Below are 13,831 nucleotides of genomic sequence, written 5' to 3'. Positions count from 1 at the left end.
ACATGTTTTTACAGAGCCAGAAATGCTAGTATTAGTACGGTTCTAAGAGCACGATAAATACTTACAAGTTACAGAAGCTGACCCAACAAAATAAGATTTATTTAAATAAATTCACATCCATTCATTAATCATCTTTATAGGAATAAATATCCCAATAACAAAACGTGCCTATTTTGTACTTATCACATCACATTTTTGATAATGTCCATGTACAGTTGGGTGCCTTGTTTGTTTTCATTTGCCATTTTGCACAACATGTAAGAAAGTCTCATTGAGTAGGACAACTAGACAAGTTAACCCAACAAAATCATAATTTTCACTATTTTCATTTATTTTAGAATTGGGAATGTGGAGTTGGAAAATACATTTGTTCAATTTCAATCATTTAGGCTATTTAGAATGGGGAGGGGGGGCAATTTGTGTTTTTCAGAAATCCCCCCAGGGATCTGCACCCATGAACATAATATTTTCACTTTTAACTATGACAAAAAAATAACTAAAATGTGTTCCACCATGGGTCAAATGTGTGGTGCATTTATTCCACCACAGCCTGCTCCATGAATAACCAGTGAAAGCATGTGGTGTATAATGCTGGTGACTGTGTTATTGTTGTATGTGCAGAGGCAGGTTGAGATCTTGCATAGGTGGCACTTACCTGCTGCTGCCTCAGGGCTGTTATTGCAGAGCTCTGTGCTTCATGACACCTGACAGCATTTCTATTTGCATAATCGTCCACTGCACATGCTTGTATCCAATGCACGGCTCAGATACTGGTCGCTTAACAACGCTGCCTCCAATAACAAAGACGTTTGGTGTGAAGCCGGCGGAGGAACAGACTTATAAAAACATCATCAGCTGCAGCAGGAGCTGGTTTGGTTTACCTGCTGTCGGGGCATCTCTGCTTCAACGCCTTCACATTATAATAGGTGAGATTTTTTTCTTATGCTTGTGTTGCTGCGGACACGGGGACAGCTCAATGCTGTGTTGCTGGTTGTTTTCGACGAAGGAGCATTTAGTTAATTTTGCCAACAACACCGAAGTTGTCCACTCGAGTCGACGCGTTTCACGCCGCTCCTGTGAGTATGTTTAACTTAGCATAAAGCTAACATATCATCCAGGTTAGCAAACGGCAACGTTAGCTTTTAACTTAGTAACGTAAATACCGGTTTAACGCGTAAGCTGACGTCAAATACATGTGTCAAACTAGGCTTTAAGGCTAAGTTACTCACCTGAAGTGAACTAGTTTAATGTCAAATTGTTTCTTTAAGTTATTTAACTCTAATTTTGTTCATGAAAACACGGTTTTGCCCCAACAAGCGCTTAGCAAACTAGCTAACGTTAGCTTGCGAACGTTACCTTGTAGTTTAATGTCAGCGAACGTGAAGCTAACTTAACCGTAACTGTTAATATAAGAAGCGCTTTCAATTAAAACAAAGTAAATGAAGCCGAAGCACACTTGGCTTTATCTCCGCCTCAGTCTGTGTAACTTCAGATAAGAGTTGTGCATGTTTTCTGGTGTGTCAGATAACTACACGCCACCCAGCAGGGATGCACGCTGACACAGAGGCGCAGACACTCGTATTGACTGGTAGTTGTGTCCTCACCAGCACGGTGCTCTCAAGCTTTTACTGTTGCATTACTAAACTCCCTTTTGTGCACCAACACAATGTGCCTGACAGCCCCTGAACACAAGTCGGAACATTTCAGTGCATTGTGAAGTTGTGGGAGTGGTAGCTATCTGGTTCAGCTTGTTCCTGCAGACTCAAGATCATAATATTGTCCTGAAGGCACAAAAGTAAAAACACTCAGATTCAGCCTGTCTGAAATGGAATCCCTCTTTTTTATCTCCAAATCTTTTGGCTTTAGGCTGAGATCATTTTACCACTCTGCAGTTCAGCTGCCAGTGGCCAATGGGAGGGAGCTCTTTAAACCCCAATCTAAGCCCCACTGGCACACATCGGATGGTTAATCCTGTGTGGGTGAAGCAGCAACCCAGATTATCTTTTGCAGGTCTATCTCATGGCTTGATGCTCCATTGCAGGGCTCAGTTCCAGTGGGAGCCTCTGATCCACCGCCTGACTGCTTAATCCACCTCCCGGTTGGTAACTCATGACCTCACATCCTTGTTTCCTGATGTGGTGTTGGTGATATGGGAGAGTGGTGGACGACTGTGCCAGCAGGGACATCTATGGGTAAGTTCCTCTGCTAATGGGGTGTAGTCGGTAGAATATTTCAAGAATAGAAAGGCTCATCGGGTAAGCTTTTTTTAGGCTCTACTAGAGGTGACCCATATTTTTGCTCTCATTTCAGAGCAGCAACCTAATTCAAGCCTCTCAGTTTGCGACTGTACAGTGGATGTAATGTGAGTTGCCATGATTGCCCTGTCTCTGCTCTCTGTTTATAGGAAACTATGAGATCTCCAGCATATCGCATGTGACAATGTCCCCCTCGAGGCAGAACAACCTTGTGTCGATGTACTCGTCTTTGCCCCTGACCAAAAGCTCCTACAATGTGATAAGTGCCTTTTGCACTGAGGATAATATCCCTCAGTGCATTTCATACATCAATCAGGTACAGAAATGTCCCGCTAAATGCTCATTATTGCAATATGTTGTTGAGTTTTTTAATTTCTGAGGAGAACATTCACAACATTCACTCCTTTCTTTCACAGGAGCTCGACACACTAGGCCTCTCTTCCACATGCATTGAGGCCAGCTCACCAGGGGCACCCGGCCTGAGCCCAGTGCCCGCCCTGAATGCCATGTATGAGCTAATGCAGCTACACAGACGCAACATGTGCACTTTGGAGGAGCTGGAGAAAGAACAGCTGAAGAAGTCCAGCGCCTTGGACCACGTGCAGATGAACAATTCCAGACTCAAGGCATGTATGACGGGGGGCCTCTCAGGGTCATATATGTCTCAGTGTAGTTTAAAGATAGAACAGTGTATTATTTTATTCCTCTGAGTGTAAGGTGCAGTGATAGATTGTTGACCACTAGAGGGCAGAAAGGAAGCATATAATTCTGTATACAGTTTACTTCCTCCCTTCCCATTCTTCCAAAATGAAATAAATGACTTCTATGATAGAGAAACTAAACAAGGACAAACCTTACAAAGTACTGTGCTCAGAAGCTTCACTATTCCCTTATCGCAACAATTGCCTTTGCTTGCAAGGCTAAACATACCTCTTCTATCTAAATGAGGGAGAAACTCAAGGTTATTTGTATCACAATGTTAAGTGGAAGGATATAGGTAGGAGAAGTGCTGCGGGTGCTTAACTCAACATCATCAAGAAGGGCTGTCTCCAAGCAGCATAATCGTGGGAGATGAGAGTGGACCTGGGAAGGAGACGAGTCTTCCCCCAGTTTGTCGTCAGAGGAGGCAAAAAAGATCATCCTGATCGAACTGACGGTCCTGTGGGAAGACGGATATGAGGAGGCGTACGAGAGGAAGGCTTCCAAGTACCAGGACCTTGTCGAGCAGTGCAGGGGCAAGGGATGGCAGGCCTGGCTATTTCCAGTTGAGGTCGGGTGCAGGGGTTTCCCGGCACAGTCTGTGTGGAAGACACTCACAGCTCTGGGAGTAGCAGGAAGGGAGAGGAAGACAGCTGTCCGCAGGCTGGGGGAGGCAGCAGAAAGAGCATCTTGTTGGCTCTGGAACAGGAGCGAGGAGTTGAGCTGGGGGCCAGGAGAAGATGGGCAGTGACTGGCCATCACTGCCAGACCCACCAGCTGGACGGCGTTGTGGTTTAGGGTCAAAACGCCCAGTGAAAGTTGGACACCACCTGAAGATATCTTCTCCTGGCCAAAAGCGACAGTCATGCAGACATGACTGAAATATGTAGCATCAACAAAGATGTATTCCACAGTCATAACAATGCGTTACACTGTATTTTGTGCATAAAAACACTGTAGCAACATGTTCACTGATAGTAGTTGGACAGTACTCTGTGAACGACTGTTTTAATGAGACGCAATTAAGACACAAGTGCCGATAAACAGTATATTACTACAGCTTTCACTACTGTCGACGTACGGAGCAGGCGGGATCGTGAAGTTCCTCCAACTTTCGAAGTCGGAAATCCGTTCCAGTTGACATTTGCGACTTAGAAATTCTGACTTTCGTACAAATGGAACGCACCATCACACTCTGTCTTAATAAATCCTCAAATAACACATGACAATTTCAGGATGGGGTGTTGCTCAGGAATCCACTCTTGTAGCTTCAACCCTGAAGTACTTTCTTGTGCAAAACATTGCCTCCTCATTATGCTCTTAATAATTTATGTGTATTTGCCTCCAGGATCAGTTGGAGCTGTCCATACGGGAGAAATCGGGTCTACATGAGACCGAGAGACAGCTCCAACTCAAAATTAAGACTTTGCAGAGCTGCTTAAAAACAGAAAAAGACGAGGTATCATTTTATCTTATATTGACCAGCAGTGATTTCTGTTTTACAAAATGTCCAAGTACATACATTATGTGTGAGCCTGCCAACTCATGATTCAGTCATCCTGGACAGGTTCAGAAGCTCCAGAGTATCATTGCCAGCCGTGCCTCTCAGTACAGTCATGATGCCAAGAGAAAAGAGAGAGAAGCTGCGAAGCTCAAGGAACGCCTCAGCCAGCTGCTTGTTGACAGAAAGGATAAGAAACTAGGTAAATATGGACGTCTTCAGCAAAAATGTAACCTGGAAATTTCAGAACAAGGTCATTAAATTTGAGCCTCCTGTTTTCCCCCAACTAGCTATTGATGTACTGAATTGCTTGGGAAGGGCAGATGGAAAAAGGAGCCACTGGAGGACCGCAAAATCGACAGCCAGGTATCATGAAAGCCATCTCCTCACTTGTTAATCATATTTGTAGATTGTGTAATCATCAATCACATAACTAGTTCTAAATTGCTCTCTGCAGCCACGAGGGTGAGATGTACAAGTCCTTGCTCAATGACTACGAGGCAAGTCAGAGGGCCTTGATGCTGGAGAATGCTGAGCTTAAGAAAGTCCTCCAGCAGATGAAGAGGGAGATGATACATATCCTGAGTCCACGGCCGCCATCCACGAGAGGAGCCACTACTGATGACAGCCAGGAGCAGGTATTGTTTTCCTCATAATGTGCAACAAAATAAACTCAGTAAACGGGTCTGAGAGGTTGTCACCTGTGAGCATGTGAGTCAGATTTAATGAGATGCTTGCATGTTAATTTTCTTTTCTTCTGTTTCGCTCAGGCTGATTCAGACGGGGAGGAGAAGGCAGGTGACTCAAGCAGGGAAACTCTGGATCAATCTTGTGAGCATGCTCGGGAACAGCTCACCAACAGCATCCGCCAGCAGTGGAGGAAACTGAGGAGCCATATGGAGAAGTTAGACAGCCAAGGTACACGCAGCACCGCCACACACCCTGAAATACTGCAAAAATAACGTCAGTTCTTGTGGTGCTAGTTGTATAGATAACGTTTTTGTCAGACATCGTTATGTGAGGTTATAAAAAAGGCTGGATTCTGGAAAAATGTGTAGCTGTTACAGATGTACTGTACACCTAGAAGGAAATTAAGATCAACTGCTGGTGTATTTCTTTCCAAGCCTCACAAGTGCAGAATCAACTGGAGGCCAATAAAGAGGTGATACCAAGGGAGACCCACGAGGATGAGATGGAGAGGATGAGGCGTGAAGTGCAGCAGTGCAAGGAGTTCATTCATGCACAGCAACAGCTCCTCCAGGTCAGCTTCTGCTTGTTTGTATAAGAGCAGAGATGGTCAGTAGGTCTGTGCAGGTTAAACATTTGCTTAGCAGAGTTTTATACCAATATAAGAGGCTTCTCACTACAAGTGGGGTGAAATTGCAGTTAAATGAGCCTTTGTTTGTTGTATATTATAATTTCAAGAATAAATTGGTCAAAAATGATTAAAGCATCCGTCTTGTTTCTGCCCATCCAGCAACAGCTCAACACATCATTTGATGACGAGACGGCAGCTCTCCTTAATGACTGCTACACACTGGAGGAGAAGGAGCGGCTCAAAGAGGAATGGAAGCTCTTTGAGGAACAGAAGAGAAACTTCGAGAGGGAGAGAAAGAACTTCACAGAGGCTGCTATTCGCCTGGGGCGAGAGGTACCCAAGTCCTCTGATGCTGCACCACAGTTTTATTCAACATACAACATGGCTTTTGTAATGGCCCTGCATTCATTTTTAATCGTTTGTGCTCCACAGAAAAAGGCCTTTGAGGAGGACCGTGCCTCTTGGCTCAAGAATCAGTTTTTGAACATGACTCCCTTTACTGACCGGAGGAGGTGTTCCTCGTCTGACGGTCAAAGTGCCTTATCAATCAGTAAGGCTGTGTAATTTTATCAAAAACCTGCATGTTAGAGAGGGGAAATGGTGATGCAGACGCAGATGATGACATCATTATTTTGAGGCTACATAAGAAGTAACAGAGTATGGTACAATCTGAATAATTTTGGTGACTAATGGCTTGTTTATGCTTGATATATACACACTGATGGAGCCTTCTGTCTGTACTCTGCTTTCATTTTGTTCGCATTTGTGCACATTCTCTGAAAGCTTATGGATACGAGCAGAGCAGAGCAGTACCACCAGAGATTGTTGGGATTGTGTTGCCATGTTTGCTGTTGTCAAAACCTTTGACTCTGCCCTCTAGTGTCATCTTTTCGATGTATCTGCGCCAAAATAAAGGATGCATAGAAGTATGCAGGCAGTCACAGTCACAACATTTGAAATTAATGTATCTGTTTTCATACATAGAGGGAGTATAAGCTGCAACAGTGCGTCAAGAGAGGAGATATATTTCATTAGTTGCTGATAAATAAAGAACACTGCATGTAAACACCTGTCACTGACTTTTATTTTAACATCCACTGCATTTCAGGAAGTGAGCCAGAGATGAGAATGTCTTCCACGAAAGCTCAGCTGGCCAAGTCATCAACCTACGCCACGTTCTCCACTCCTAAACCTACACAAAATGCTGCTGTGCCATCCACAAGCGAACTTTACCGGACACTCCGCCTGATACCAGACAGCAGGTATTACACAGTCACTTAATACTGTCTGTATTTAGCTACGTTTAAATGTGTGTTTTGCAGTGCTGCGATCTGGACCAGCTGCTGGTGTTGCTGATGTCATGTTACACCTGTTAATTTTATGCTGTATTTTCATTTCAGTTCCTCCAGACACTCAAATCGAGGACGCTGGCAGGAGTCCAGCTCCATTGAAGACGGAGAAATTCGTGTCAAATCAAAAAGCAGACTTCGATGTGGAGACTTGAGTATCTTCTCTCTGGGTGAAGATGAGAACAGCCCCACTTGAAGACCTCCCCTTTTTGTGATTTCACAGTGGACTATAGCATCGATTCATGGCTGAATTCCATCACCGCTTACTGTTGTTATGGACACACACACACGGATCATTCACCAAAGCCGATCAAACAAGAAAGCACTTTAATGATTCTGCCGTTGATCATTTCTTTCCTTTCAGACAAATCAACACTGACAACTCAGATTTTAAGCTATATTTAAAGGAGGGTATCTACCAAGTAGTGATTTGAACACATTTTTTTTAACGTGGTTTATATTGAATGTTAAGATTTAGTTTGACATTAATGTTTACATATTCTAGATGTATAAATTATGATTTAAATGGGAGCACATATTGACATAAGATTGATACTGATCAGCTCAGTTGGTGTAAAGGCACAATAAAGATATTTTTAATGAAAGCTTCTCTCTGTCTTTAACGTGGCGCCCACTAGTGGATTCAAATGGAGCTGCAGTCACAAGTTTGTACAACCGGAATCCGGATGTGATCATCTTTGCTTTTGTCTCAGCAGCATCCAGCCCAGAATCCCACCCTCCGCACGGCGTCTGTTTTTTCCACTAAAAAACACCTCGAAAATGTCGGGCTCGTCTAATCTCGTAGCCATGAAAAAAGTGGTACAGCAGCTCCGTTTCGAGGCGAGCATAAACAGAGTGAAGGTAATTAATGTGCTTTTTGTTTTTCTGTGTAATAACGGAAGGGGAAATCTACCCCGAGCCGCTGACGACGCTAGCTGGTGCCAGAGGCTAGCTGCTACGTTAGCCGCTAGTCAACAGGCGTAACAGGGCGTAGCTTGGACTGAAGGGCTGAAGGGAAGTATTGTAGTCTGATAACACTGTTCAACTGACTAACTGAATCATTCAGCTTTAAAAACAAAGAGGAGATAATGTCCAGACCTTTAGCTTGTTACAGCTGGCATATGTCTTGTGATTTAAGATGGCTACACCCGGGTTTCTAACTTCATGTGGAACTGTAAACATGAACCAGATGAATAACCCTTTATTCCTCTACACAAGTCAGACACTTTCCCCTCATGATTTCACTACACAGTTTATTGTGGACATTTTTACTTTGTTAAAAGTTACAAAGGACACAAGATAACTTGAACTTATTCACAAGATAAAATGCTCCATATAATGAATAATGTAGTGAATGAGACTGTTAGGAGTGTGGGTGTAGTCATGAATCCGGAGGGTTCTCATTATGGGCCGGTTTTCAGTATTACAACATCACACAATTTAAACTGTACTTGATGCAATTTGGGAAGTACCAAGCAAAATACACATCCATAGTCCAGTTTCCATGTAAATGAACACCATCAGTTATTTTAACCTCTTGTACTCCACCCCCATTTTGTAGCAAAAACGCCTAAAATGACATACCCAAATTAAAATGACTGCAGCTTCTGAACCACTCTGACTACATGCATGCATGAGGTCTTGCCAGAAAGAAACTCTCTGAGACAGAGACAGAGTAATGGGCCTCTGAAGTCAGTAAAAAAAAAAATGAAGATTTTGCCTAAAATAAAATAAAAAATGTTTTTCAGGATGAATAACTGTCTGTGGCTTCATCTGAGCAGGTAAATGACACTGTGGGGCTGTAGGCACACTATCAATGAACACTCGTTTAAAATTTGAAGAAGATTGCTCAAAGTATGACCACTCTAGTGTTTTTTCCATGAAAAGATCCACACGCAGGTCGGTCACTCAGCTTCAAAACAGAACTATCAGTGATCAAACAACACTCAGCCAGCTTCAAACATTGTACCTTATTGAAATCAGGTGTGATTATGATAGCTGATGTTATTCATGACACAAAAACACCATAAAATATCACCAAATAAAGCCATATGAAACGTGAAAGTTATGATCCCACGGAGTTTATTGCAGTGATTTTAATTGCATTTCCATAACAACTTAAGATTGGAAAAAAAAGTGGTCAGAATTGAAGTAGAGATGCACCGATCCAGCTTTTTCAGTTTCGATACTGATCGTGATGCTGTGGCTTTGAGTATCAGCCGATACTGATCCTAAAAAGCTATATACCTTTGCATGTAGAGCAGAAAAGACTAGAGGCATCAGGCATTGACAACTACACAGTTCTGTCCTCAGATAAAATGAAACAAGATGAAACAGATTAAAGCAATGATGCACTATTTATCTCTAACAAAAATAAACAATTGTGCAACAGCAGTTGAAATAGTCTGAAATACGTCCACACAGCAGTCTCTCCTTCGCTCCATGACGTATGACGTAGCTTGCGTCGCAATAGATTTAAAAAGGAAAGGATTGCCTCAGGTATAGGTTGCATTTTCCGATACCCGATCCATCTATTTTGATGATATCGGGCCGATATTCGATCCAGATATTGGATCAGTACATCCCTAAGCAGAAGGCAAAGAAAGCCTGTGAAATTAGAAACAAAAATCAACAGCTCACCTCAGTGTAAAAGTCCTTAGTACAATCAGGCAGTCCAAAAATGTATCTGAGGCACCCTGACTGTAGTTAGAAATCACTGAATATGTGGATAAACCAACTCGTTTAGACTACAGTCCTCATCACAGCACTCGACAGTGCGAGCGTTTCACTCGCATTTGCGACTAAAACTAGGTGTGTGCGAACTGCAAAAAATATTTAGGGGCACGTGCGCATAAAAAAATCAGTCAAAGCAGCCTATATTTTTGTCAATAAAAAAAATATGATAATCTAACCGCAAATGTTGGAGGAACTCCAGCCGCCTTCCCTCTTCCCCGTGTGACACGGTTATGGGCGGTTTTCCAAGCCACTGTCAGCACAATGAATATAAGTCCCACTGTCGGCAGGGTGGAAATAAGTCAAAGTGTGGAAATGTCTATTTGCATCACGTTTATTACGGAAAACACATTATTTGATCAATTTACATTGTGCCCCTAAACTTTGTGCACTCCTTACTTTTTCAACTTAGGAGCACATGTGCTCCTTGGGAAAAAAAGTTAGCGTCAAGCCCTGCATCAGGGTGTGACACCTTCATCATCCTCAGGGTGATCGCCTCTGTAGTCGAAACACGTTGGTTCATCCATGTATTAATAAGGATTTTTAACTACAGTCAGAGTGCCTCGGATGCATTTTTGGACTGCCTGCCTGTACTGTGGACTGTAACACTGAGTGAACTGTTTTATCTTTATGTGACTCTTTGCCCCATCCTTGAAGAGCACCTGATTTTTTTTTTTTACATCTAACTACACAGAGCCTCAACCCATTTTTTCCTCAATATCAGTGCCAGCATGTCCTGATTCTTTTCGAAATCTCTGACATGGGCCAAGCTTTAAAAAAACGAATCGTGCAATTATCATAATACAGCAGGATGTGCTACCATCTTTTTCCTGATCATGCCATTGGGCTGTTTTTTTCACACTTTGAAAAGCTCCTCAAGAGCCACAAAGGATGTTACACACCTGTTGTCACTGGCTGAGCACAGGACTGGGAAAGATATCGATATTATTCAGTTTCAATTCAGTTTTATTTATAAAGCCCAATATCGCAAACCACAGCTTTCCTCAGAGGGCTTTACAGCATACAACATCCGTCTGTCCTTGGGCCCTCACAGCAGATGAGACAAAACTCCCCAAAAAACTCTCTTATGGGAAAAATGGTTTAAAAAATAAACCTCAGGAAGAGCAACTGAGGAGGAATCCTTCTTCCAGGATGGACAGGTGTACAGAACAGCTCAACATATTAAATGTACAGTGATCCACATTATCTTGATATCATAATACGAGACTAGATATTGTCTTAGATTTTGGATATCATGATATTGTAAGGGTTGTGTTTTCCTCCTCAGTAAACTGATGTAATATTCTGAACTTATCGAACTGTTCTAGCGGCTCAATGAGTTGCCTTTACCCTCTTTGTCATTAAATCCACATTACTCTACATTATTTATCAATAATCTAATTTAGTGAAAGCTTCCATATTCAACCCTACAATAGTGTCATAATATCGATATCAAGGTATTTGATTAGGGCACAAACTCAGCCTATCTGTCCCTTCATGTCCCCATGTCATGGTTTCCATTTTGGCTCCTCTCTGTCACCAGGTCTCTCAGGCAGCTGCGGACCTTCAACAGTTTTGCATGCAGAACGCCTTGCAGGACCCTCTGCTCACAGGTGTGTCCTCCAGCACCAACCCTTTCAGGCCGCAGAAGGTCTGCTCCTTCTTGTGAAACCACTGCATTCATTGGTGAGTCCCACACCCCGGCGGCACATTCAGGCACACACTGATACATACTGTGCTTACTGGACAAAGGGTTAGTGTGATTTCCGAAAGGGTCTGAAGAGTAGGTGATGTGCTGGGTAGAATTTATTTTAAGAGTCCACTTCTCTGCCTCTTAAATTTAGCGTTTGGTGAAATGAAATTCGCCGTAATGAAAGCTGCATGATTTGACAGGTGGCTGTTAAATGTTATTGGCTTCCCTCACAATTAAATGGCGGCTGTGGTCAGCTTGAATATCAGTGATATGTTTTCACAGTGGGGAAAAAAACATCCATAGAAATGTCTCACACATCTCCACCATGATGTACTTCTTTGCATCTATGCTTACTCCTAAAATTGATGAAACGCTATATTTTTCAAATAATAATTACTCTTTTTTTTTTTTTACGTTGGCCACACATTTTTAATATTTGCTCCTTTATTATACCGATGCATCAACAAGTATAGATGCTGTAAATTCCACACCCTGAAACTATTGTTTTCCCACCTCATCTAAAAAGAAAATGGTTTGAAGCCGATGATAAAATTCCAAAACAAACCCACTTCGGTTCATTTAAATCAAATCCTCAGCCTAACCTGTGCTCTGTTTGTACCTCTGCTTTTATGTCCTTGTCCTGCAGGCCTTCATTTTGATGCTACAGGGAAAAGTTGACCTCAACACTGCTCCTCATGCCAAGCCATTATACTGCCACGGGATCTCTCGAGTGTAGAACACATTGGAATCATGTCAGGAAGAACACCATCTATTTTCAGCCACAGTAGAAGAAGAAAGGAGACAGTTTTATTTTTCATGGCACAGTGTGATTTTTGAGTAAATAATTGTGCCTTTTCTATTGTTCTATTTTAGTCATCACTGTTCAGGACTTTTTTGTATTTAATGAATAAAAAACATTCTTTACTACTCCAATGTTTTATTAATTGGCATTTTCTGTTTGTTGCTACTCAGTGGGATTGCATTACAGACATAACTGTTCATATCGTGCTGTCAGAAGGATTTTATTGTCGTCTTGAGATATTAATAGAAGCAAGTGACGTATAGATCATGAGATGGAAATGCATTTTCCATATTTTATTATAGAACAAAGAAAAAAAAAACAGATTATAAACTACGTTTGGGCCCCTCTGCCAAGTTAGTTTGCAATCTACTGCTAAATAGCCAGGGTAATAACTTAAGAAAGCATTTTAAATATTGTGTTCGGGATCACATCCGATGGTAGGAAAGGTAAGTATTTCTGCTTCTTAAAATATACTTCATAGGTCATTTTCACAGTAGACATTTTGACATGTCACAGTAGGAAAAGCACAAGAATAAAAAATGGGTCAATTTCATTTAGCTGGGTTTACAAGGATTCCTGGATATAGTGCTATGAGTAACACCTGTGCCTTTTCCTACCATGAGTCCAAATGTCTGCTGTGAAAAATGTCAATAATGGCCAATAAAAGCTCCTGCGTTTAAATTGTACTTAGAATAACGTAACTAATACTGCCAAATAAACGTATGGTGTAAATAAAGTATTAGTGACATTATGAGATGAAATAAATGGACTTGACTGAAGGTGCTACTGGAAAATAACTATAAATTGCAAACAGATGTCTAAAATAGCATTTTGGTATAAAACAATTACATTTTTTCGTAAAACTCATTGAAATTAAAGTTATAAAATAGGTTTTAATGTGAATTTCTTTTCACGATTTGTATTTTACTTATATTCTATTTATTTATGTAATTATTTTATTGAGTCACATGTATTACATATTAAACACATGGTTCTCCATAGAGCAAAATTACACTAGCAAAAAATGGAAATATTTTACAGTACAAGAACCTCAAAAAACTAAATCACGGCAGTATATGATCAAAACAAGATGCCTGTTAATTAAAATATCATTAAAAGAATATTGACTACTACTAATAATACATACATAACTAGCAGCCCTCAGATGAGTTATTTAAAAATCATCAATTAATAATAATTTACTAGGTTTTCTTTTTTTAAATAAATAATAATTTATAATTACAACATCAAGAAACAAAGTCGTGGAACTGAGTAGAAAAAAATAGGGGAAAAATGGGGTAAAGGATGTCAGCCAGAATAAATATAAAATAAAATAAAAATAAAATACTTATCAGAAAATAAATAAATAAATAAAATACTACTAAATTAATCAAAACAGTGTGGCAGCGTCATAGGCGTCATCCTCGCCCGTGATTCAACTCTCGCGAGAAGTGAACACTTCCGTGAACTGAACCCAGGTC

At 41.3% G+C, this 13,831-nt stretch overlaps 2 protein-coding genes across 5 annotated transcripts; both read left to right on the top strand.

Moving 5' to 3' along the window:
• The first annotated feature begins 756 nt into the window (after positions 1-756).
• Positions 757-7,701, top strand: ssx2ipa (synovial sarcoma, X breakpoint 2 interacting protein a). Of its 4 annotated transcripts, none has more exons than XM_049598507.1 (14): positions 757-926; positions 2,011-2,192; positions 2,405-2,571; positions 2,672-2,881; positions 4,303-4,413; positions 4,522-4,657; positions 4,746-4,821; positions 4,913-5,093; positions 5,226-5,373; positions 5,580-5,716; positions 5,933-6,106; positions 6,206-6,323; positions 6,882-7,035; positions 7,174-7,701. In XM_049598507.1, exons 2-14 carry the CDS (start codon positions 2,150-2,152, stop codon positions 7,316-7,318), a joined length of 1,800 nt encoding a protein of 599 aa, XP_049454464.1. In that variant the 5' UTR covers positions 757-926; positions 2,011-2,149; the 3' UTR covers positions 7,319-7,701. The 4 variants fall into 4 exon arrangements, with proteins under 4 accessions (XP_049454464.1, XP_049454462.1, XP_049454463.1 ...); XM_049598505.1 differs by having other exon boundaries at positions 785-926; positions 2,042-2,192; XM_049598506.1 differs by lacking the exon at positions 757-926 and adding an exon at positions 938-1,076 and having other exon boundaries at positions 2,042-2,192.
• A 116-nt stretch (positions 7,702-7,817) lies between these two features.
• On the top strand, positions 7,818-12,475 carry LOC125902317 (guanine nucleotide-binding protein G(I)/G(S)/G(O) subunit gamma-5-like). Its single transcript, XM_049598572.1, has 3 exons — positions 7,818-7,983; positions 11,399-11,541; positions 12,195-12,475. Exons 1-2 carry the CDS (start codon positions 7,903-7,905, stop codon positions 11,522-11,524), a joined length of 207 nt encoding a protein of 68 aa, XP_049454529.1. The 5' UTR covers positions 7,818-7,902; the 3' UTR covers positions 11,525-11,541; positions 12,195-12,475.
• The last annotated feature ends 1,356 nt before the right edge of the window (positions 12,476-13,831 follow it).

This window comes from Epinephelus fuscoguttatus, linkage group LG15, assembly GCF_011397635.1.
Source record: "Epinephelus fuscoguttatus linkage group LG15, E.fuscoguttatus.final_Chr_v1".
NCBI lineage: Eukaryota > Metazoa > Chordata > Actinopteri > Perciformes > Serranidae > Epinephelus > Epinephelus fuscoguttatus.
This window is presented reverse-complemented; position numbering and strand designations above follow the sequence as displayed.

Bases quoted from the DNA above. Each gene is read 5' to 3' on its own strand.
- ssx2ipa (XM_049598507.1), top strand. From the start codon at position 2,150: ATGGGAGAGTGGTGGACGACTGTGCCAGCAGGGACATCTATGG. The intron at 2,882-4,302 runs GCATGTATGACG...ATTTGCCTCCAG, and splicing joins TGAACAATTCCAGACTCAAG to GATCAGTTGGAGCTGTCCAT. The intron at 4,658-4,745 runs GTAAATATGGAC...TCCCCCAACTAG, and splicing joins CAGAAAGGATAAGAAACTAG to CTATTGATGTACTGAATTGC.
- LOC125902317 (XM_049598572.1), top strand. From the start codon at position 7,903: ATGTCGGGCTCGTCTAATCTCGTAGCCATGAAAAAAGTGGTACAGCAG. The intron at 7,984-11,398 runs GTAATTAATGTG...CTCTGTCACCAG, and splicing joins CGAGCATAAACAGAGTGAAG to GTCTCTCAGGCAGCTGCGGA.